Source organism: Balaenoptera borealis, assembly GCF_965194805.1.
Source record: "Balaenoptera borealis genome assembly, chromosome: 15".
Classification (NCBI taxonomy): Eukaryota; Metazoa; Chordata; class Mammalia; order Artiodactyla; family Balaenopteridae; genus Balaenoptera; species Balaenoptera borealis.
This window is the reverse complement of record NC_138871.1, coordinates 61,959,432-61,980,248: the sequence shown is the minus strand read 5'-3', so window position 1 is coordinate 61,980,248 and position 20,817 is coordinate 61,959,432. Positions and strand designations below refer to the sequence as shown.

The window sequence follows — 20,817 nt, the reverse complement described above, 5'->3', positions numbered from 1 at the left end:
ATAGTCATTAAAAGCATAGACTCTGAAGATGAACCAACTGGGTTTGAATCCAAGCTCTGCCAGTTAACCACCTCCCAGACTTGTGCAAGTTACACAACCTCTAAGTGCCTGAGAATCTTCATCTTTAAAGAAAGCTATATTTTAGCCTCATATGGTTGTGGTTAGAGTCAAAGATGCTCATACATGTTAAGGGCTTAGAACGGGACCTGGAACACAGTAGGGCTCAACAAGTGTTAGCTACTCTGTATGAAGAAAAGGAAAATGGTTGCCTTCCTTTACATGGTCAGAACTCTATGATATTGTGAAGAACTGCAAAGGTATACTGAAGAATTTTTATTAGACATACACAAATTTCATTTACCTTCATAAGTTTTTGGAGGTAACAACGCCAAGATATCATAAAGTCTTAAACGGACCATTGCAGCACTAGCTTTCAGATGAGCTCCGTGGGCTTTAATTACAGATGGAATGCTAAAATATCAAAAGTATAATTAGTATTAGCTTATTAGAATAAGCATTACTTACATTTTTTCCCAGCCACGTATCAATGTACGGTCAAAGTACATTGATAAGTATTACATTTTTCTTTTAGTTTATTTTGTGACTTTTACTGTTAGTAACAGAAACACTATAAAATACAATTTTAGGGACTTCCCTGGTGGTCCAGTGGGTAAGGCTCCACGCTCACAATGCAGGGGGCCGGGGTTCGATCCCTGGTTGGAGAACTAGATCCCGCATGCATGCTGCATCTAAGAGCTTGCATGCTGCAATTAAGAAGCCCGCATGCCTTAACTAAGACCCGGTGCAGCCAAACTAAATAAATAAATAATAATTAAAATAAATAAATAAAATAAAATTTTATTTCAATCCACACCACTACTGAAATTTTTAAAGTCACTTCACACAAATAAAATTTAGTACATTTCCTATATGATACTATAGGGAATTACAAAACATGGCTATTTATAAATATATAAAATTGGATGTTAACGTGTCCTAATTGCCTACTTACTGTGACATCATAGTCATGGCACATTCAATAGGGGTCATCAATTTTCTAATCACATCTTCAGTTAGGAGTTCAGGACAATGTGCAACAAAACTCCTCATTGCTAGATAAAAATTTTAAAAAGACATATTTGAAACAGCCTTTGTGAGGATGAACAAATTTATAAAATTATATAAAGGTACCTAAAATGTTTAATTATTACAAAATATAAAGTTCTAAAACAAGGTCAAACCAAAAGAAGGACCAATTGCAACTTTAGAGAAAACTCATTAGAAAAGGCTAGAAGAAGAGTGGACAGCAAAAATGGAGGGAGGGAAGATGTCTGTTAGAAAGATTTCTGTGAGCGAGAATTCAGAAGTCTATGACCCCACATGAATTCAGATAACTACAAAAAAAGCTGTTTCAGAACAGAACCAACAGTGGACATAATGGCCCAGTGAGAGGAAATAGCTTTATTGGCTCTTTGGCAGTAGAGCTAAGACTAAAACAGCTCTCAGATGTGTGGGAACAAAACTAACACCTTGCCCTGTGGCGCTTATGGTTAAGTGTACATCTGTCTCCCACAGTTTGAAAAAAGAGGCACTTTTCACCCTCAGATAAAGCGAAAAAGGACAGGGTCACTCTGTGTAATTCTAGTTTTCAAATAAAACTTGAGCCTTTCCTGTAAGTTGCTGACTCCCAAACAAAAACAACTTTATTTCATACTTTTTAAAATGCTGGTATCTAAAAGATGTTATCAACTTTTGCAGATTTGATGGGAGAAAACAGCTATCTGTCCATTAAGAAAAGACTAACTGTAAACTCAGTAACCTTGGTAATCCTGTTTCTTTTTCCTTTAAATAGGCACTGGGCTTTTTTACTTGGTGACCCAGTGCTTCTTCAGGTGGAAGAATGCAATAACTGGGAATTAAGACGCCTGGGTTCCAGCTCCTAACTGTTCATGAATTCTAACCTCCTTTTCAGAGTCTCAGCTTCATTTTTATTACAAAATTAGTAAACTGGTATAGATTACTTATAAAGTTTCTTTCTAAATCTAAAAGTGTACAGATTCATCATTATATATTAAAATAAAAAATTGAAGTAATGATTTTCCTTCACTTCACAAATATTTTAGTAAGAAAATAATATTTTGAAAGTGCAGTCCTTTCAGTTCTTACCACATAAAGCTCCAGCACGACCTTCCAATGTTACCTGCCAGGTAAAAGAATCGCCTCGGGCCTTCTCAGCCTCCAATTCCTTCAATGAACGAGGGAAAACATTTCGCCACAATAACAACATCTTGGGCAGATGGTAACGAACAACAGATGGTCCTGACAGAGAAAATGAGAACACAAAACCATACATATATATAGCATTACAAACGAAAGTCAAAGAAAAGAGCCCCAAACAAGCTTTAACAATATCTATCATTTCACTGTATCTTTCTAATACTAACATTTTCAAAATGTTTCTTATTCAGTAAGTAAAATATATATTAAAGCATAATAAAATTCACCTAAAAACTTTCAATATTTTTAGCATCCAACATAAAACAAATCCACAAAAAGTCATCTAAAAGAAATTACCCAAATATATTCAGAATGATGGATTACATTCTATCAATGATAAAATATATCTGGGACATATTTTATGATGTCTTTTCTATAAATATTATATATGTATATAAACATGTACACCCACTCCCAAACACATACATATATTTACTACTCCATTTTAAGGGCAATTTATATGGTTAATTTAGTTCTATGGAGTAGTATATTTAGAACTAGGAACCTATTATTTCCATTGCTAAGGAATTCATTTAACATACCACACAACATAAATTTCTAGAAAAAAAAGTTACCACTTTTTATTTTCTTTAGAAAATGAGGTCATGGTTTAATTTCCAAAAGGTAGATGCATCAAGCAGGGAGTAACTTTGTAGCACACACACGCATACTTTTTATAGTAGAAGCCAAACACATGAAGTAAAAAGTGGACACACCTTATCACAATGATAACACGTATTTCTGTTCTATGTACAGTGCTAAATTTGCCTGCATCTCAGATTTGTCATAGCACTTAGGAAAGTGAAGTGCATAAAGATAACCCCAAGAAAGCAACACCAATGAGAGATGCCGTTTAAGTGTGACTTTATCACTCTACTAAAATCATGTCACTGGTCTTTACTTTGGGCATGGAATATGCCCCATACTCTCATCTCTTTTCATTAATACTAGGCTAATCATTTAGACCATGGCTATGCTGATGGCAAAGGGGAAACTTTGCTAACACCTTTCTCACTAAATGTACATAAACAGAAATCACCAAAAAGAGAAATCTAATACCAAATGATGAGAAAAACATCATTACCATTTTTTAACTTCATTCAAAGTCTAGAGTGTGAAGTTGAATACTTCTAAATTAAAATTTCTTTACAGTCTACTGATAGTTATAGAATAAGACAAAATCCTACTCAAATATAATTGTACCTAAAGTCATAAGTGCTCCAAGTAAGAGCCATCCAGCTTGCGTGCGCTGTAAAGATAGCCTGCTATTTTGGGCAGCAGTTCGTAAGAGATCTTCAGCAATACTAACTACCATCTGCAAGAGAAGTTTAGAATTGGATTTTAACAAAATCAAGTAAGAAAATACACAGCTAGTATACTTCATTAAAAAAGAAGTTATCCTTTTTTGTTGTTGCTGTTAACATGTTTTTAAAGAGGCAACATCAATACCTAATCAATCCTGATTGCTCTGCTGACTTTGAGAAGACCCATTACAACACAGTGGTTAAGAGTGAGTTCTAGGGCTTCCCTGGTGGCACAGTGGTTGGGAGTCTGCCTGCCGGTGCAGGGGACACGGGTTCGAGCCCTGGTCTGGGAGGATCCCGCGTGCCGTGGAGCAACTGGGCCCGTGAGCGCAATTGCTGAGCCTGCGCGTCTGGAGCCTGTGCTCCGCAGCAGGAGGGGCCGCGATGGTGAGGGGCCCGCGCACCACAATGAAGAGTCGCCCCCACTTGCCGCAACTGGAGAAAGCCCTCGCACAGAAACGAACACCCAACACAGCCATAAATAAATAAATAAATAAATAAATAAATGGCGGTGATATGAACAACATATGTACATATCAAAAAAAAAATTTAAAAAAAAAAAGAGTGAGTTCTAGAGCCAGAATGCCTGAATTCATATCCCAGCTTTGTCATCGCCCAGCTTTCTGACTTAGGATAACTTAATCTCTCTGCCTCAGTTCCCTCACTGCTAAAATGGGAATAACAGGAGTGCCAACCTCACTCTTATGAGGATTAATAAATTAATACAGCAAAGTACTCAGAACAGAGCTGGTCCATGTAATCACTCAGTAAATGCTCTTATTAGTAGTACTGTTATCCTACATTTAAAGATTTGTTGAACTCTTATTATACATCTGCCATTAAGCTAATCTTATGGTGCTTATAGTCTTAGAGAGAGAAGACAGGAAAAATGGGAAGTAACAAGCAGCACATAATCAAATAATAAAATAATAGTACAGATGTAATTGTCAGCAAAGAGAAAGGCTATCATAGACTGAGTAACTCTAAAGATAATTCATGGAAGAGACAGAACTTGAATTGGGCCTCTAAAGCAGCTAAGTTTGGTGCAGGTGAACAAGAAGAGGGACGAAATTCTAATGTAAGAGATTAGCAAGAGCGAAGACATGGAGGCTGAAAAAAGCACGGAAGGAAAGCAAGATGACTAGTCTGACTAGAGCAGTGAGAAACTAGAATGAAAGGGCAGAAAAAAGGCAAATTATGAAGGTACCAGTTTAGCAGACAAAGGTGATTATATTTTATTCTCTGATCCCTGGGTAGTTCCTAAGGGTCTCTGAGCAAACATAAATACGAAAGTGGGGTGGAAGAGATGGGAGAAAAAGATTCCAAGAAGGATAATCAGTGAGGAGGCAAGCATATGACAAAGGGAGATGGAAGCCCAGATTTGAGTAGCAGCTATGGAACTCACAGAAATGAATGGACATGGGCCTGGTAACCCAGGAAAAAAAGAACCAGAAAAACAAAAAACAAAAGATCTAGCCCCAATATAAAGTTGCAAATAATATTTATATAAACACTTAATATTCCTAAGAAGAAAATCTTGATAGTAGTATAAGGTATAGGAGAAAGAAAGGGAAAAAAAAGTAACTGATTCATGAAAACCATTCAACTTTTATTATTACCAAAATGCTAACTATAGCAATAGCACATTCTCTTGACATTTTGAATATAGCAATGTGAATTTTTATTTCTAAAACCCCAAAGAAAAGCTCTGATTTCTAAAGAATTACTCTAAGGGTTTTTTTTTCCCTCTCTCTAAAATAAATTATAAAATGATACTATACCCAGACAAAACTATTATTCCTGTATCAGGATTAAATATCAAATTTTAATTAGGGTCTGTCGACTCCATATTAGTAGAATACTATATCATTTATTATCACAGTAAAACTGTTTTTGTTTGATCACCCAGTTCAACATCAATCACAGAAGGTGTTCCAATAAAGACTAAAGTCCATGTGACAGCACTTATAATCTTAGGATCTTTGTCATACCTTTCCCTTGGCATGAGGAATGCCCAAAGGACACTGATGAACTCCACCTAACAAAGCAGCCATTGCAAAACTGTATCCACTAACAGCTTCCGGTGAAGTTTTCAGGTTGTTGAGTCGTTCTGCACACCTGTCTAGAAATGGCGCCAGCTGGAAAGGCAGTGCCACAGCCACACAGCGCAGACACCACGCGGCAGCAAGTCGAGCTGCCATGCTTGGGTGAAGAAGCACTGAAGTCACCGTCTCCAAAAGACCTAAAAAATACTCAAAAAATTACTCTTTAATGAAGTCACACAATTTCATGAGTTAAAAGACTATGTGTAACACAATAACTAAAATCATAATTGTTATGGTTTTACACAGATACATTTAGAACTGTGCCAAAAAACACATATATCAACTCATAAACAGGAAAGTACTTTAAGGAACATTTTCTACAAGAACATAGTACAATTACAACCAATAAAATATAAATGTTGGCGTAAAGTATTCAATAAAGTTTAGAAACAAAACTACCATGACTGTTTTTGATTTGTCTCCCAAAACTTTATTTCAATATTTAATTCAAGATTCACTATCACAGTGAATCCTAAATAAAACCTAACTTTTAACAAATGATCTAAACTGCTAATTACCATGATAAGCAACCAATCAGGAGTTAAATATCAATCACACCTATGATTTCTAAAAATATTGAAAAAATATTCCAGCATATAAGTGAATATCATACCTATAGATGCTTCCTGAATAAGAGGGGATGCGGTGGCATTCAGGCTCTGCACCAGACTCCCGAGCTCCTGCAGGGCGCAGACCATCACATGCTGGCTTGCTGCAATGTCTGCTGCTCCAGATTTGTTTTCACCACTAGTGTCATTCACTACTGCTTCTGGAAACACAAAATCATGTATGAATGTGGGTGAATTAAATTGTGATATAATTTTTTGATCTACACAATTTATGTTTTTAAATTATACCAGCTGATACCTGACTGTTAACTCTGTTTGTATGCTGAACATCTCTAATAGTTAGGGAAATACAAATCAAAACCACAATGCTAAAAAGTCAGTATAAAGAATTTAGCACAATGCTACCCCCAATATACATTCAGTAAACATTAGCAGCTATTATTGTTACTTTATTATTATCATTGCTATATTAAGAGCTGTAGTGTATTGGTAGCATCACTGCCAAATTACTGACCAGAAAGAAGATCTATAAGGAAAGTGACTTTAGAATTTCTTACTGGGATGTTCCTCAAAGTTTCCATTAACTTGCTGGTCCCTGGCCCCACCTTTTAGCTTCCAATAGAACTGAAACATATTTAATCATGAAACAAATAAAAATTCCCTTGTCAAATTACTAATTGAGAATATATTCTGGTCCATAAATTCCAGATACATAGCACTATGTTTAATTCTGCTTTTACCATTTTAAAAATCAAATGGCTTAAGGGCTTAAAAATCTGTGACCTTAAGATTAATAACCCTTAAATGACAGTAAAACTTTCTTATTTACATTCATTATGAATTACCAGGCTATAAAATGTAGAATAACAGGATATAATAGATTAATACACTATGGATTAAAATTAAATGCCTCTTTTCTTCTTAGACCTTTCTGGACTTGGAAATGCACAAACTCTCTCTTTTGGGTACTAAGCTCTAAGCTCCCTGAACAGGTGCTATCTACGTGTGGCTCGCTGTTTTACTCCCACTGTTTGGCACAGTGCCTTTGACACTCAAACATTTCTTCAAGGAATAAATGTACAAATATTTATAAAGTCGTGAACCTAGGACAGATTATTATTTTATCATACCTAAAGAATGATACCTCATTAATTTAAACACCCTTTAATTCACAATTCCTAACTTTCAGTTAGTCCCATGCATTTAAAATATGGTTTGCCTAGTAAGCTATTATAAACAACAAAAACTATAAACTATTTGTGGATTTATTTTTATTAATTTTATAAGATATTCAATATATATTCTCTAAACGTAAAGTGCTGGATATTATCTATTCATTAAATTCTTATTTCTAAAGACCCCTGTTAAGCAATATAATTTTCTTGATTAAAGTTAACGTATATTCCCAACAGTGATAAAAGTAAATTATCTTACAGAATTTATATTTTGCCTTGCGTTAGTTCCTTAATTGTATTATTATAAGCTCCAGGAAGGCAGGAACTTTATCTTACTCACTGTTCAAAACCTGAATTACTGCTTTGCAATCTCAAATACTCAATAACTACTTGTTAAACAGAAAAATTTATAAAATTGACACTTCCTAGAAAAGGATTTCTTTTAATTATGAATTACTGAGGTTTCACAGTATATCCTATAGTGGGCTAAAAACCACCTGTAACTGTTTCTCTCTAAATTTTCACATTAAGCCTATTAACAGAGGGGAAAACAACATGTATTTATAAAACAATAGGTTCCAAGAAGAAAAACCACAATAGATTATTCCTCAAAGATTCCTCAACGTGCTGTGGCATACCAGGAGAGCTATAAAATCGGTAGATACTAGATATAAAACAGAAAGCCTAACCTTACAAACACACTACCCAAATACTGAAAAACTCCACTTCACTGTAATTATATGTTGCTTGAATACCAAATAAGAGTACACAATAAAAATGACTATTAAAACACAGTCCAGAAAGATATATGAACCAATCAGATCTATTAGTATTTATTAAGAATAACAATAAAGAACTAAATGACTAAAGTAATCAACAATACAGATCATGACATTAATTCTTACCTACTGGGACTTCCCTGGTGGTGCAGTGGTTAAGAATCCGCCTGCCAATGCAGAGGACACGGGTTCTAGCCCTGGTCCGGGAAGATTCCACATGCTGCGGAGCAACTAAGCCCGTGCGCCACAACTACTGAGCCTGCTCTCTAGAGCCCGCGAGCCACAACTACTGAGCCCGCGTGCCACAACTACTGAAGCCCGCACACCTAGAGCCCGTGCTCCGCAACAAGAGAAGCCACCACAATGAGAAGCCTGCGCACTGCAACAAAGAGTAGCCCCTGCTCGCTGCAACTAGAGAAAAGCCCACGCACAGCAATGAAGACCCAATGCAGCCAAAAATAAATAAATAAATAAATTTATTTAAAAAAAAAATTCTTACCCACTGCTTTCATTTGCTTTCCAATCGCTTGGCATATTTCTTTGGCAGCTGCAATCTGGGCTTTTTCACCTAGCAAACTGCCCACAGTAGCTCTTAGGATAAAGGAAACACACCGTCTGGAGTACACAGCCTCTACATGTGTTTGCGTTGCCCGAGGATGGGAAACCAGATCAAGTACGTGAGACAAGAATGTGGCAAAGCTACGCTCTAACCACTGACCACCCAATGTTGTTACAAAAACAACATATGCCTGTAAATAGATTAAGATACTTTAGATAAATTTATATAAATGAACTGAAATTACAGATAAAGCAACTACGTAAATAACTGATGACAGCATGAAAATAAATTATCTTTGAGATTAAAATTGAGAAAATTTAAAACTTGAGACCTTTTTAGTACTTCTAGCATGGGAATTACTGGTTGAAGTATCTTTGACTAAAAACAGCTCTCAGGATAATAACTTCAAGAAGAACACAGAGAGAGAATGGTGTGGGAGCGAAGGAAAGGTGAATTCACCCTGGTGATGAAGGTGATAAGTTATAGTAATAAAACCCTAACATGCTAAATAAATGCTGACCTAGAGCTACAAAACATTTGCTTATGACTGTAAGATACAAATGGTTTACTTCCATTTTATGCTTGTTTCTGGAATAAGGTATAATTGGATGATTTTGACTAAGATCACAAAAAACCATTTCATCCTATTAGGTGTTAATTATTCTTAGGTTATTAACCATAACATCTTATTTGGTATTAATTATTATATTGAAACTATAATTTCAAGTCAGGTTTAACTGCATAATTACACTGGTGATTAACCAATGATGATAAATCCAAAGTACTAACCAATATTTTTAGCTACAAGAGTTGTTGGAAAACATTAAAATCTAAATGCCTCAAGCTACTTGAATACAATTTCAATTAAAACACAATTACTTTACTTCTGATTTTCTGCCAAGTAAAATTTGGAAAAATTTTGTTAAAGATAGACAGATAGATACAGCAGACATAGGCTTCTTTTCACATCAAATACCTACCTTTCCATATAAGATACAATTTAGATTTGAATGTAATTCATTCATTTAGTAAAAGAAATGTTTTGAAAGACATTTTAAAAATTATTTAATTTTAGACAGTATTAAAAATCTCTGTACGTGCTGTTACGTAGTAAGAGTCTTCCATGAAATTTCACACATGATACCAAGAGAATTCTTTTATACATATATATTACAAACCTGTGTAACTCCAACTCTCACTTCACGATTAACAGACCCTCCGACTTTTAACATTTCTCCACCACTCTTTAAGAAACCTGACCCTCCACGTAGAAATCCTGTGGCCATGAGTTCTAAGACTTCATCAAGTGTTGCTCGCTTCACATTCTGGCGCATTACTTTCAGAAAGAAAAATATATTTATAAGCAAATATATTTTGCTATTAGTTAAATAATATTTTCTAATAATCTAGCTTTAAAATTCAAGTAATTGTTTTTAAGGATACTTAAACTATTACAAAGGAGATAGGGTCATTTATTTTCTTATGATCTTAAAATTTACAATATATTTGTAAAATTAAATTCAATTTTGAAGCAAAACAATGCTAAAAAAAAAAGGAGCTAGAAATTAAACAATTCAATATATCTATGCCAAAATAGTCTAGTAATTATGTTAGCCTTGATATGTGTAACACAACAAAGACAACACACATTCACAGCAGATACTGCGAAATGACTGCAGCCCTCACTCCCAGTTGAGATGGACACAATACTTCTTTTTTATTTTGGCCACAGCACGTGGCTTGTGGGATCTTAGTTCCCCGACCAGGGATCTAACCTGAGCCCACAGCAGTGAAAGCGCCGAATCCTAACCACTGGACCGCCAGGGAATTCCCAATTCCCAAGACCACGCTTTCTATACACCAATTACCAATGGACTGAAACGTCACTGGACTGCAACTGACTTGCCATCCCTGGTAAAGAGCTTCCTATTTTATAAAGTCCTTTCATACATAGTAGCAAACATAATCCTCACAAAAATTCTGTTAAGAGAGGCATAAAGCTCACGATTAACTATGCAGGCTTTGGAATTTGAATGCCTGGGTTTTAATTTCACTTAATAGAACACTTATTACACCACAAATGACACAATCTCTCTAAGCCTAAATTTCCTTGTTTATAAAATGAGAATAACAACAGTACTTGGGATTCATAGGGCTTTTGAGAGGATTAAATAAAACAACTCTGTTATGTGCTTAATTCAGTGCCTTATACATAGTTAGCACTTAATAATTGTTACCTATCATCATCATCATTGTTATCTAATTCAGAGACTGAAGTAATCATCATTAAAGATGAAGAGACCAAAGCTCAAAGGGTTTCACAGCAAATAAACATAAGAGCTAGGACTTGAATCTGTAAGATCTGATTCTCTTTCTACAATACAGAGATGGAATAGGGGGAGGGACAACAGCAGAGCTGGATTCACTCAGCATCTACTCAGAACTGTCCCTGAAGCATCTCTATGGAACTGTGAGGCACAGTAGAAGTCACTGGGAAAATCAATTCTGTCTCTGATTCTGCTTATAATAATGGTCAAGAAAAGAAGAAAAATAATACTATGCTATGAATGGGGATCTACTCATCAGGGACTGAAAGTAAGAAGGCATGTAAAGTGCCAGATTCCAGTCCCTTGAACATGATACAAAAGCATTTCATAAATCTTATTTGCTTATATGTCCAACATACTTTATGCATGTAATGTTGTACAGTATCATCATAAAAAATGTCTTGACTGGGACTTCCCTGGTGGTCCAGTGGTTAAGACTCTGTGCTTCCACTGCAGGGGGTGTGGGTTCGATCCCTGGTTGGGGAAGTTCCGCATGCCCCACAGTGTGGCGAAAAAAAAAAAAAAAAAAAAAAGAATGTCCTGACTATATCAAGGAAAATGCCATTTGGGTACTTCTATTTTATGAAAAAGTAGACAAAGATACTAATTTAAACCCTTTAAAATGACTTGCCTAGAAGTAATAAGTCATTTAGAAGGAAGCATTCCATATACCTTCAAATACCTGTTACAGTCTAGATCGGGGGCTGGCAAACAATGATACCTGTTGCTTGTTTTGGCATCAATGCTGTAGCCATGACTGTTCCTAAGAGTTTAGACACTGCCACCCGTACCCCATAGTTTGAGTTTTCCAAAGCCTTAAAGCAGAGAGTGGCTATATTTTCCAGTTCAGCAGTCCACATGAACACAGCTTCATTCTGTAGCTCTAGGAGACACTGGAATTAAAAAAAAAAAAAGTAAATTAGAACTTCCACTTCCAGAGGTGGATAAACAAGAACCAGATTTACTCTCTCTCCTGAAATAACTAAAAAATTAGACAAAATATATGAAACAACAGTTTTGAAGACACTGGACATCAGGCAATGAAGGATGTTAATCCTTAAGAGATGGAAAATGCAAGTTGAACCCTACATCTGTCCCAGTTTACTGCCTTGAGAGAGTTTCCAGCAGTTAGGAGGAAACTATAACCCTAAACTCCTGTATTAGAAAGAAGAAAAAGGTCTCTGGGGAGCCCCCTGGTGGCCTAATGGTTAGGATTCTGGGCATTCACTGCCGTGGCCTCGGTTCAATCCCTGGTTGGGGGAACTGAGATCTCGCAAGCCACATGGTGTGGCCGGAAAAAAAAAAAAAAAGAAGAAATGTCTCAAATCAACAACCTCAGCTTCTACCTTAAGAAACTAGATGACATAGAGCAAATTCAACACTAAGTAAGCAGGAAAAAAAGGAAGTAATATAGATAAGAGAGAAAATCAATGAACCAGCGAACTGGAAAACAGAAATGAAACCAAAAGCTGCTTCTTTGAGACAACCAATACATTTTGATAGAAATTTAGCCAGACAGATGAAGAAAAAGAGAGAGAAGACACAAATTACCAAAATTAGGAATGAGAGAAGTCACATCACTACAGATTCAATACATATTAAAAGGACAATATATTTGACAACTTACATGAAACAGACAACTCACTCAAGAAGAAACACATAACCTAAATAGCCCAATATCTATTTTAAAAATTGAATCTGTAGTTTAAAATCTTCCCCCAAAGAAAACTGGAGACCCAGAGAGATGTACTGTTGAATTCAACCAAATGTTTAAGTAAGAAATAATACCAATCCTATAGAAACTCTTCTAGAAAATTGAAGAGAAGGGTATACTTCCCAAATCATCCTATAAGGCCAACATTACCCTGATATTGAAATCTGACAGACACTACAAGAGAAGAAAACTACATGCCAATATCCCTCATGAACACAATGCAAAAATTATACACAAAATTTTAGCAACTCTAATCCAACAATATATAAAATGGATACTATATCACAACCAAGTAGGGTTTATCCTAGGAATGAAAGATTGGTTAAAATTCTAAAACTAATCAATGTGGATTCATTACATTAGTAAGCTGAAAAAGAAAAGTCATACAATTCATCTCAATAGAGGCTGAAAAAACATTTAACAGAATATAAGTAAAACTTGGGAAAACTGAACAAGATCAGTGGATTGTGTCAATGTCAATATTGTATTATACTGCTTGTAATATTGTACTATGCTTTTAGAAGATATTACCATTGGGGGGAACTGGGTAAAAGTTTATAAAGATCTCTGTATATTATTTCTTACAAATGCAGGAAAACCTACAATTATCCTAAAATAAAAAGCTTAATTAGACAGGAATTCCCTGGCGGTCCAGTGGTTAGGACTCAGCACTTTCACTGCCAGGGGCCTGGGTTCAATCCCTGGTTGGGGAACTAAGATCCCACAAGCCGCAGAAAGCAGCCAAAAAAACCCAAAAAAACAAAAACGCTTAATTAGAAAATAGCAACAACAGAAACGACACAAGAAATCAAATTTGACAAAATCCATTCTTGATAAAAACTTCTTGGAAGGCTAGAAATATAAGGGCACTTCCTCAACTTGATAAAGATCATCAAGGAAAACTGACAGTTAACATCATACTTGATGGTGAAAGACTGGATGTTTTCCCCTTAAGGATCAGGAACAAGACAAGGATGTCACCTCTCATGTTTTCTATTCAACATTGCACTGAAGGATCTAACCAGCCAGTGCAGTAAGAAAGAAAAATAAATAAAAAGCATCCAGATTGGAAAAGAAGTAAAACTGTCTTTATTCATAGACAACATGATTGTCTACACAGAGTATCTGATAGGATCTATTAAAAAAGCTGATAGAACTAGTAAGGCAGTTTAAGAAGGTTGGTGGATACAAGACCAATGTACAAAAATCAGTTGTACTTCTATATGTTAGTAATGAACAATTAGAAATTGAAAAAAAAAGCTTTTAATTAATACTATTTAAAATAGCATAAAAAATGAAATACTTATGGATAAATCTGACAAAAGAGGTGCAAGATCTGTGCATTTGAAAACCACAAAGTGTTGCTAAGAGTAATCAAAGAAGACCTAAATGAATGAGAGATAGAGATATCGCATTCATGAGTTGGACTAAGTATTGTTAAGCTGTCAACTATCCCCAAATTGATCTATAGATTCAATGCAACCTGAATAAAAATCCCAGCATGTTGTTTTTGTAGAAATGGACAAGTTAAAATTTATATGGAAATGCAAAGGACCTAGAATAGCCAAAACTATTTTGAAAAAGAAAAAGTTGGAGGGCTAACACTACCTGATTTTAAGACATTATAAAAGTACAGTAATCAAGAAAGTGTTACTGACATCAAGATAGACAAATAGATCAATGAAACAGAATACAGATTCCAAAACTAGATCCACATTTATACGGACAACTGATTTTCAACAAAGGTGCAAAGGCAATTTAGTGAAGAAAAGAGTCTTTTCAACATGGTGCTAGAACAAGTGAATATCCACGTGCAAAAACCAAAACAAAACAAAAAATCTTCGATTCATACCTCACACTATATACAAAAATTAACTCAAAATGGATCATACATCTAAGTGTAAAACTATAAAACTAGGAAACAGGAGAAAGTTTGGGCTAGGAAAAGCTTTCTTAGATACAATACTAAAAGCACAATATAAGAAAAACGTATAAATTGGACTTTGACAAAATTCAAAACTTCTCTTCTTAGAAAGGCACTATTTAGGGAATGAAAAGACAGACCACAGAGTGGGAGAAAATATTTGCAAATCACATATCTGATATAGAAATAAAGAACCTACAAAGTAGACTCAAAACTCTATAATATATGTGCCACATCTTCTTTATCCATTCATGATTTTTTGATTTTTGTTTATTTTTTATATATTTATTTTTGGCCGTGTTGGGTCTTCATTGCTGCGCGTGGGCTCTCTCCAGCTGCGGCGAGCGGGGCCACTCTTCATTGCTGTGCGCAGGCTTCTCATTACAGTGGTTTCTCTCGTTGCGGAGCACAGGCTCTAGGCGCACGGGCTTCAGTAGTTGTGGCTCACGGGCTTAGGTGCTCCGGGGCATGTGGGATCCTTGTGGACCAGGGCTCGAACCCATGTCCCCTGCATTGGCAGGCGGATTCTTAACCACTGCACCACCAGGGAAGCCCCCATTCATCTGTTGATGGACACTTAGGTTGCTTCCATGTCCTGGCTATTGTAAATAGAGCTGCAATGAACATTGTGGTACATGACTCTTTTTGAATTATGGTTTTCTCAGGGTATATGCCCAGTAATGGGATTGCTGGGTCATATGGTAGTTGTATTTTTAGTTTTTTAAGGAACCTCCATACTGTTCTCCATAGTGGCTGTATCAATTTACATTCCCACCAACAGTGCAAGAGGGTTCCCTTTTCTCCACACCCTCTCCAGCATTTATTGTTTGTAGATTTTTTGATGATGGCCATTCTGACTGTGGCACATATATACAATGGAATATTACTCAGCCATAAAAAGAAACGAAATGGAGTTATTTGTAGTGAGGTGGATGGACCTAGAGTCTGTCATACAGAGTGAAGTAAGTCAGAAAGAGAAAAACAAATACCGTATGCTAACACATATATATGGAATCTAAAAAAAAAAAAAAAAAAAAGGTCATGAAGAACCTAGGGGCAAGACGGGAAGAAAGACGCAGACCTACTAGAGAATGGACTTGAGGATATGGGGAGGGGGAAGGGTAAGCTGGGACAAAGTGAGAGAGTGGCATGGACATATATACACTACCAAACGTAAAATAGCTAGCTAGTGGGAAGCAGCCGCATAGCACAGGGAGATAAGCTCGGTGCTTTGTGACCACCTAGAGGGGTGGGATAGGGAGGGAGATGCAAGAGGGAAGAGATATGGGGACATATGTATATGTATAACTGATTCACTTTGTTATAAAGCAGAAACTAACACACCATTGTAAAGCAATTATACTCTAATAAAGATGTTAAAAAAAAAACTCTATAATAAGGAAACAAATAATTCAATAAAACAATGCACAAAAATTTTGAATAGACTCTTCATCAAAGAAGATATGGATGGTAAATAAGCACCTAAAAATATGATCATCATTAGTCTGGAAATGTGAATTAAAGCCACAATGAGATACCTGTACATATCTGTAAGAGTGGCTAAAATTAAAAAGACTGGCAATACCAAATGTTGGTGAGACGTGGAGAACGTGGAACTCTCATAGTACTTTGGAAAACAGTGGCAATTTCTCCAAAAATTAAATGTAAATCTAAAATATGATCCAGCCATTCCACTCCTAGGTATTTACCCAAGTGAAAGGAAAGCATGTGTCGATAACAAAAACTAGTACACAGATGTTCACAGCAGCTTTTTTTGTAATATCCAAAACTGGAAGCAACCCAAATGTCCATAATAGGCAAAGGAATCCACCAATTGCGGCATAGCCATACAATGAAATACTACTCAGCAATTAAAAGGAATGAACTATTGATACATGTAACAACACTGAGAAATCTCAAAATAATTATGCTGCGTGAAAGAAGCCAGGGAAAAACAAAAAAAAAAAGCACATACCACCTGATTCCATTTTGTATATAATTCTAGAAAATGAAATGAAACTAATCCATGGGAACCAAAATCATGCCATCTTATTTTGAAACTTTCAAAGAAAAAAAAAAAATCATTGACTGTTTCAGAGCAAGCAGGATAAGGAGCAACATTATAAATAGCCGAGTACTAACCTTGGCAACTGCACATCGAACAGCCATTGACCTGTCAGTTAAGAGAGACCTGGCATTCTTGTAAATATCACGATGACAGGAAGCTGCTGCACCACCCAGTCCATTCAGAACTTTCTGTAGACTCATTAAGATTTCACTTCGCCCTTGAGACTAGAAAAGAACATAAAGCAAATTCTACATTTAAATAAGAACGTACCAAAAGACAAAAGTTCTCTGGGCCTAATGGTCTTACCTCTAAACGTAAATAGTAAGTAATGAAAAATAAAAAAGTATTTTAGAACGTGTTCGAAAGGTAAAAATAATTATTAACTTCAACAAAATAATTATTTGAGAAATTAGGTTACAGTAAGTAAACATATTCTTATGTTTCCATGATCTGTTGAAGTGCAAATAATGAGAACATGACAAATTCAAAAGCTTCAATATAATACCTCAAGGATCCAAGCTTTCAGAATGTGAAAAGTTAAGTAAAAAGTACTTAAGAACATAAACCATCTAAAAGAGGAAGAAAACATCCAACACATTTTAAAAACTTCTCACAGAGATATTCCAAACTATCAACTTCTTGAGACTACTCTGAACTCTTGTTTTTATACTCTTACTGTGCTTGATTCATATTTCTGATAGTATACTTATTCAAACATAGATTTCTTTCACTAGACTGTAAGCTAGTGGTCAGGGAGTAGTGGTTAGGGAGTAGAGGTCAGGGAGTAGATCTTATTCATCTTTATATGTCTAATGCCTGAGAATATGTCCTCAATTCTTGCTTAATAAATTAATAGACAAAGAGTTCCCAGAAGAGGTGTTGTCCAAGAAATCTTTAGCTTTCCTAGACAAAGAATTAGACTATGAGACCCGTGCTTGGTCTATTTTTAGTTAACCCCAAATGAACAAGGAATTTTCAGAAGTAATACCAAACTGACATGACAAAACAGAACTATTTTTACTTCATATTAGTTGCTGTGGATTGAATACTGTCCCACCAAAAGATGAGTTCAAGTCCTATGCCCTGTTACCTGTGAACATGACTTTATTTGGAAATAAGGTCTTTGCAGATGAAATCAAGTAAAGATGAGGTCATACTATATTAGGGTGGACCCTAATCCTTATGACAGAAGAATATGGTATCCTTATAATAGACTGGTATCCTTGTAATAGAAGAACTTGGACAGAAAACACAGATGCATAGGGAGAACACCATATGACAATGGAGACAGAAATTGGAGAGATACATCTGCAAACCAAGGAATACCACCAAAGCCAAGGGCTGTCAGCAACAACCAGAAGCTAAGAAGCCATGGAAGGACTATTCCCAAGAGCTATCAGAGGCAGCACGGCCCTGCTGATACCTTGATTTCAGACTTTTAGCTTCCAGAATTGTGAGACAATAAATTTCTGTTATTTTAACCCACCCAGTCTGTGGTAATTTATTATGGCAGCCGTAGGAAACTAATACATTAGCTATGGCACAAAAAATAATATGGCAGTACAAAAATATCCCTAGGGCTAAATAAAATAATACATAAACCTATTCTTTGTCAAGGTAAAGTATTCTTTCCCTTCTCCCTGAAATATGAGGTAATGTACGTTAAAACAAGGGGCGAGTAATATTTTTTTGCAAGTAATAATTTTAAATTACCCTCTTTTTTTTTTTTTTTTTAAAGATTTATTGATTGATTGATTGATTACTATGTTGGGTCTTCGTTTCTGTGCTAGGGCTTCTTGTAGTTGCGGCAAGCGGGGGCCACTCCTCATCGCGGTGCGCGGGCCTCTCACTATTGTGGCCTCTCCTGTTGCGGAGCACAGGCTCCAGACGCGCAGGCTCAGCAGTTGTGGCTCACGGGCCCAGTTGCTCCGCGGCATGTGGGATCTTCCAAGACCAGGGCTCGAACCCGTGTCCCCTGCATTGGCAGGCAGACTCTCAACCACTGCGCCACCAGGGAAGCCCCTAAATTACCCTCTTGCTAAGCAATATAAGTACTACAGTGACAGAAAAAAGGCAACATATATTTTTAACTAATATCTAACTCCCACCACAAGCAAAACATTTAAATAATATTTGTTGTAAAACTTACCTCTGCACTTTTCAGAGATTTCAAAAGATTATTTACTGTTTCTGGAAATGCACTGCCTAACATTCTCCCCATTTTTTCATAAAATGCTCCAACACAAGCCACTGCAGCCCTGTAAGAAGTGACATTTTCACCAGTCACTGTTCAGATTAATAATTTTATAATATTTTTCTTATTTTCAGAAATCAATTTGTATTTGTGCAGGACACTTTTGGCCACAAATCCTTAATTTTCAACTTTCAAGAACACCTTGTTGATTCTTGGCTATCATCAAAAAGTCTACAAATAATAAATGCTGGAGATGGTGTGGAGAAAAGGGAACCCTCCTACACTGTTGGTGGGAATGTAAATTGGTGCAACCACTATGGAAAACAGTATGGAGATTCCTTAAAAAACTAAAAATATAGCTACCACATGATCCAGCAATCCCATTCCTGGGCATATATCCTGAAAAGATGAAAACTCTAACTCGAAAAGACAGAGGCACCCAATGTTCGTAGCAACACTATTTATAATGGCCAAGACATGGAAACAACCTAAGTGCCCATCAACAGATGACTGGTTTAAGAAGATGTGGTGTAAATATACAATGGAATACTACTCATCCATAAAAAAGAATGCAATATTGCCATTTGCAATAACATGGATGAACCTAGAGAATATCATATTAAGTGAAGTAAGTCAGACAAAGATAAATATTATATGATATTACTTATACATGGAATCTAAAAAATAATACAAATGAACGCAATAGACAAAACAGAAACAGACTCACAGACACAGAAAACAAACTTGGTTACCAAAGGGAGAAAAGGGGGGAGGGATAAATTAGGAGTATGGGATTAGCAGATACAAACTACTATACATAAAATAGATAAGCAACAAGGATTTACTGTACAGCACAGGGAACTATATTCAATATCTTGTAATAACCTATAATGGAAGATAATCTGAAAACTATATATACATATAAAACTGACTCACTTTGCTGTATACCTGAAACTAACACAATATCATAAATCAACTATATTTCAATTTTAAAAAATTAAAAAAAAAGAACACCTTGTTTATTCTGTATAATTGTAACAGATACTATGGATGATCAAATTGTATTCTTGTTAGGAAAATAAGAGAATAAACATATATTTACATAACAAATCATACCCATCCTTTGGAAAGAAACTCAACCTTTCCTTTTGAGGACTTTCCAAATTATGTCCATCCACAATGATCCCTCTCTTCTCTCATTATATGTAAAATGTCAACCACTCATTCTGACAAAAGTATATTGTTTCCTGTGTTGTAACTTGACCATTTTATATGTCTATATCTTATCCTGCCCTGCCAACGGAAATGTAAAGTTCAGAAACAGAGGAAGGTTATACATTTTTGTATTGCTCACAGTGTCTGCCTCTTAATATACAAATAATAATAAGCAATTACTTGTAAAATTTAATCTAAATGGGTTTAACAGAACACCTGACTACCTAGAAGAAGAAATGTAACAGCAGCCCATCTCTTCCCATGGTGGGGAAATCACCCTACCATCACTTATGTAAACAGTAAATAAGTGAATAGCTCTGAGCTTAGCTTAGAGGCAGGAGCTGGGCATAAAGGTGTATCCTCTGGAGTTTGGCAGATCTGTACCTAAATCCTAGAACCTGTCACACAATAGCTATGTGTCCTGAGCAAGTTACTCTGAGGCTGAGAGAGATTAAATATAGTTTACTATCGTACAAGCAATTAGCAGTAGGATCAGGGAATCTACCTTCACTTCTTTGACTCCAAATCCCATGCTTTTTTCAATACTCTATAGGCTGATAACAAAGCTAAAAATGACTGAGATCACATGCCAGAATATAATAGTGAA

At 35.8% G+C, this 20,817-nt stretch overlaps 1 protein-coding gene across 3 annotated transcripts in view; it reads right to left on the bottom strand.

The window, feature by feature from the left end:
• The window catches only part of HEATR5B (HEAT repeat containing 5B), an 89,629-nt gene that overhangs the window by 61,976 nt on the left and 6,836 nt on the right, over positions 1–20,817 (bottom strand). For all 3 annotated transcript variants that reach the window (XM_082356674.1, XM_082356673.1, XM_082356672.1), the window contains exons 4-14: positions 18,951–19,059; positions 16,876–17,025; positions 11,817–11,988; positions 9,947–10,104; positions 8,709–8,958; positions 6,300–6,455; positions 5,573–5,823; positions 3,481–3,592; positions 2,167–2,319; positions 1,013–1,112; positions 362–471 (exon numbers count right to left, since the gene is read on the bottom strand). In XM_082356674.1, coding sequence (XP_082212800.1) covers positions 362–471; positions 1,013–1,112; positions 2,167–2,319; positions 3,481–3,592; positions 5,573–5,823; positions 6,300–6,455; positions 8,709–8,958; positions 9,947–10,104; positions 11,817–11,988; positions 16,876–17,025; positions 18,951–19,059 — 1,721 coding nt within the window. The remainder of the gene's footprint in view (positions 1–361; positions 472–1,012; positions 1,113–2,166; positions 2,320–3,480; positions 3,593–5,572; positions 5,824–6,299; positions 6,456–8,708; positions 8,959–9,946; positions 10,105–11,816; positions 11,989–16,875; positions 17,026–18,950; positions 19,060–20,817) is intronic.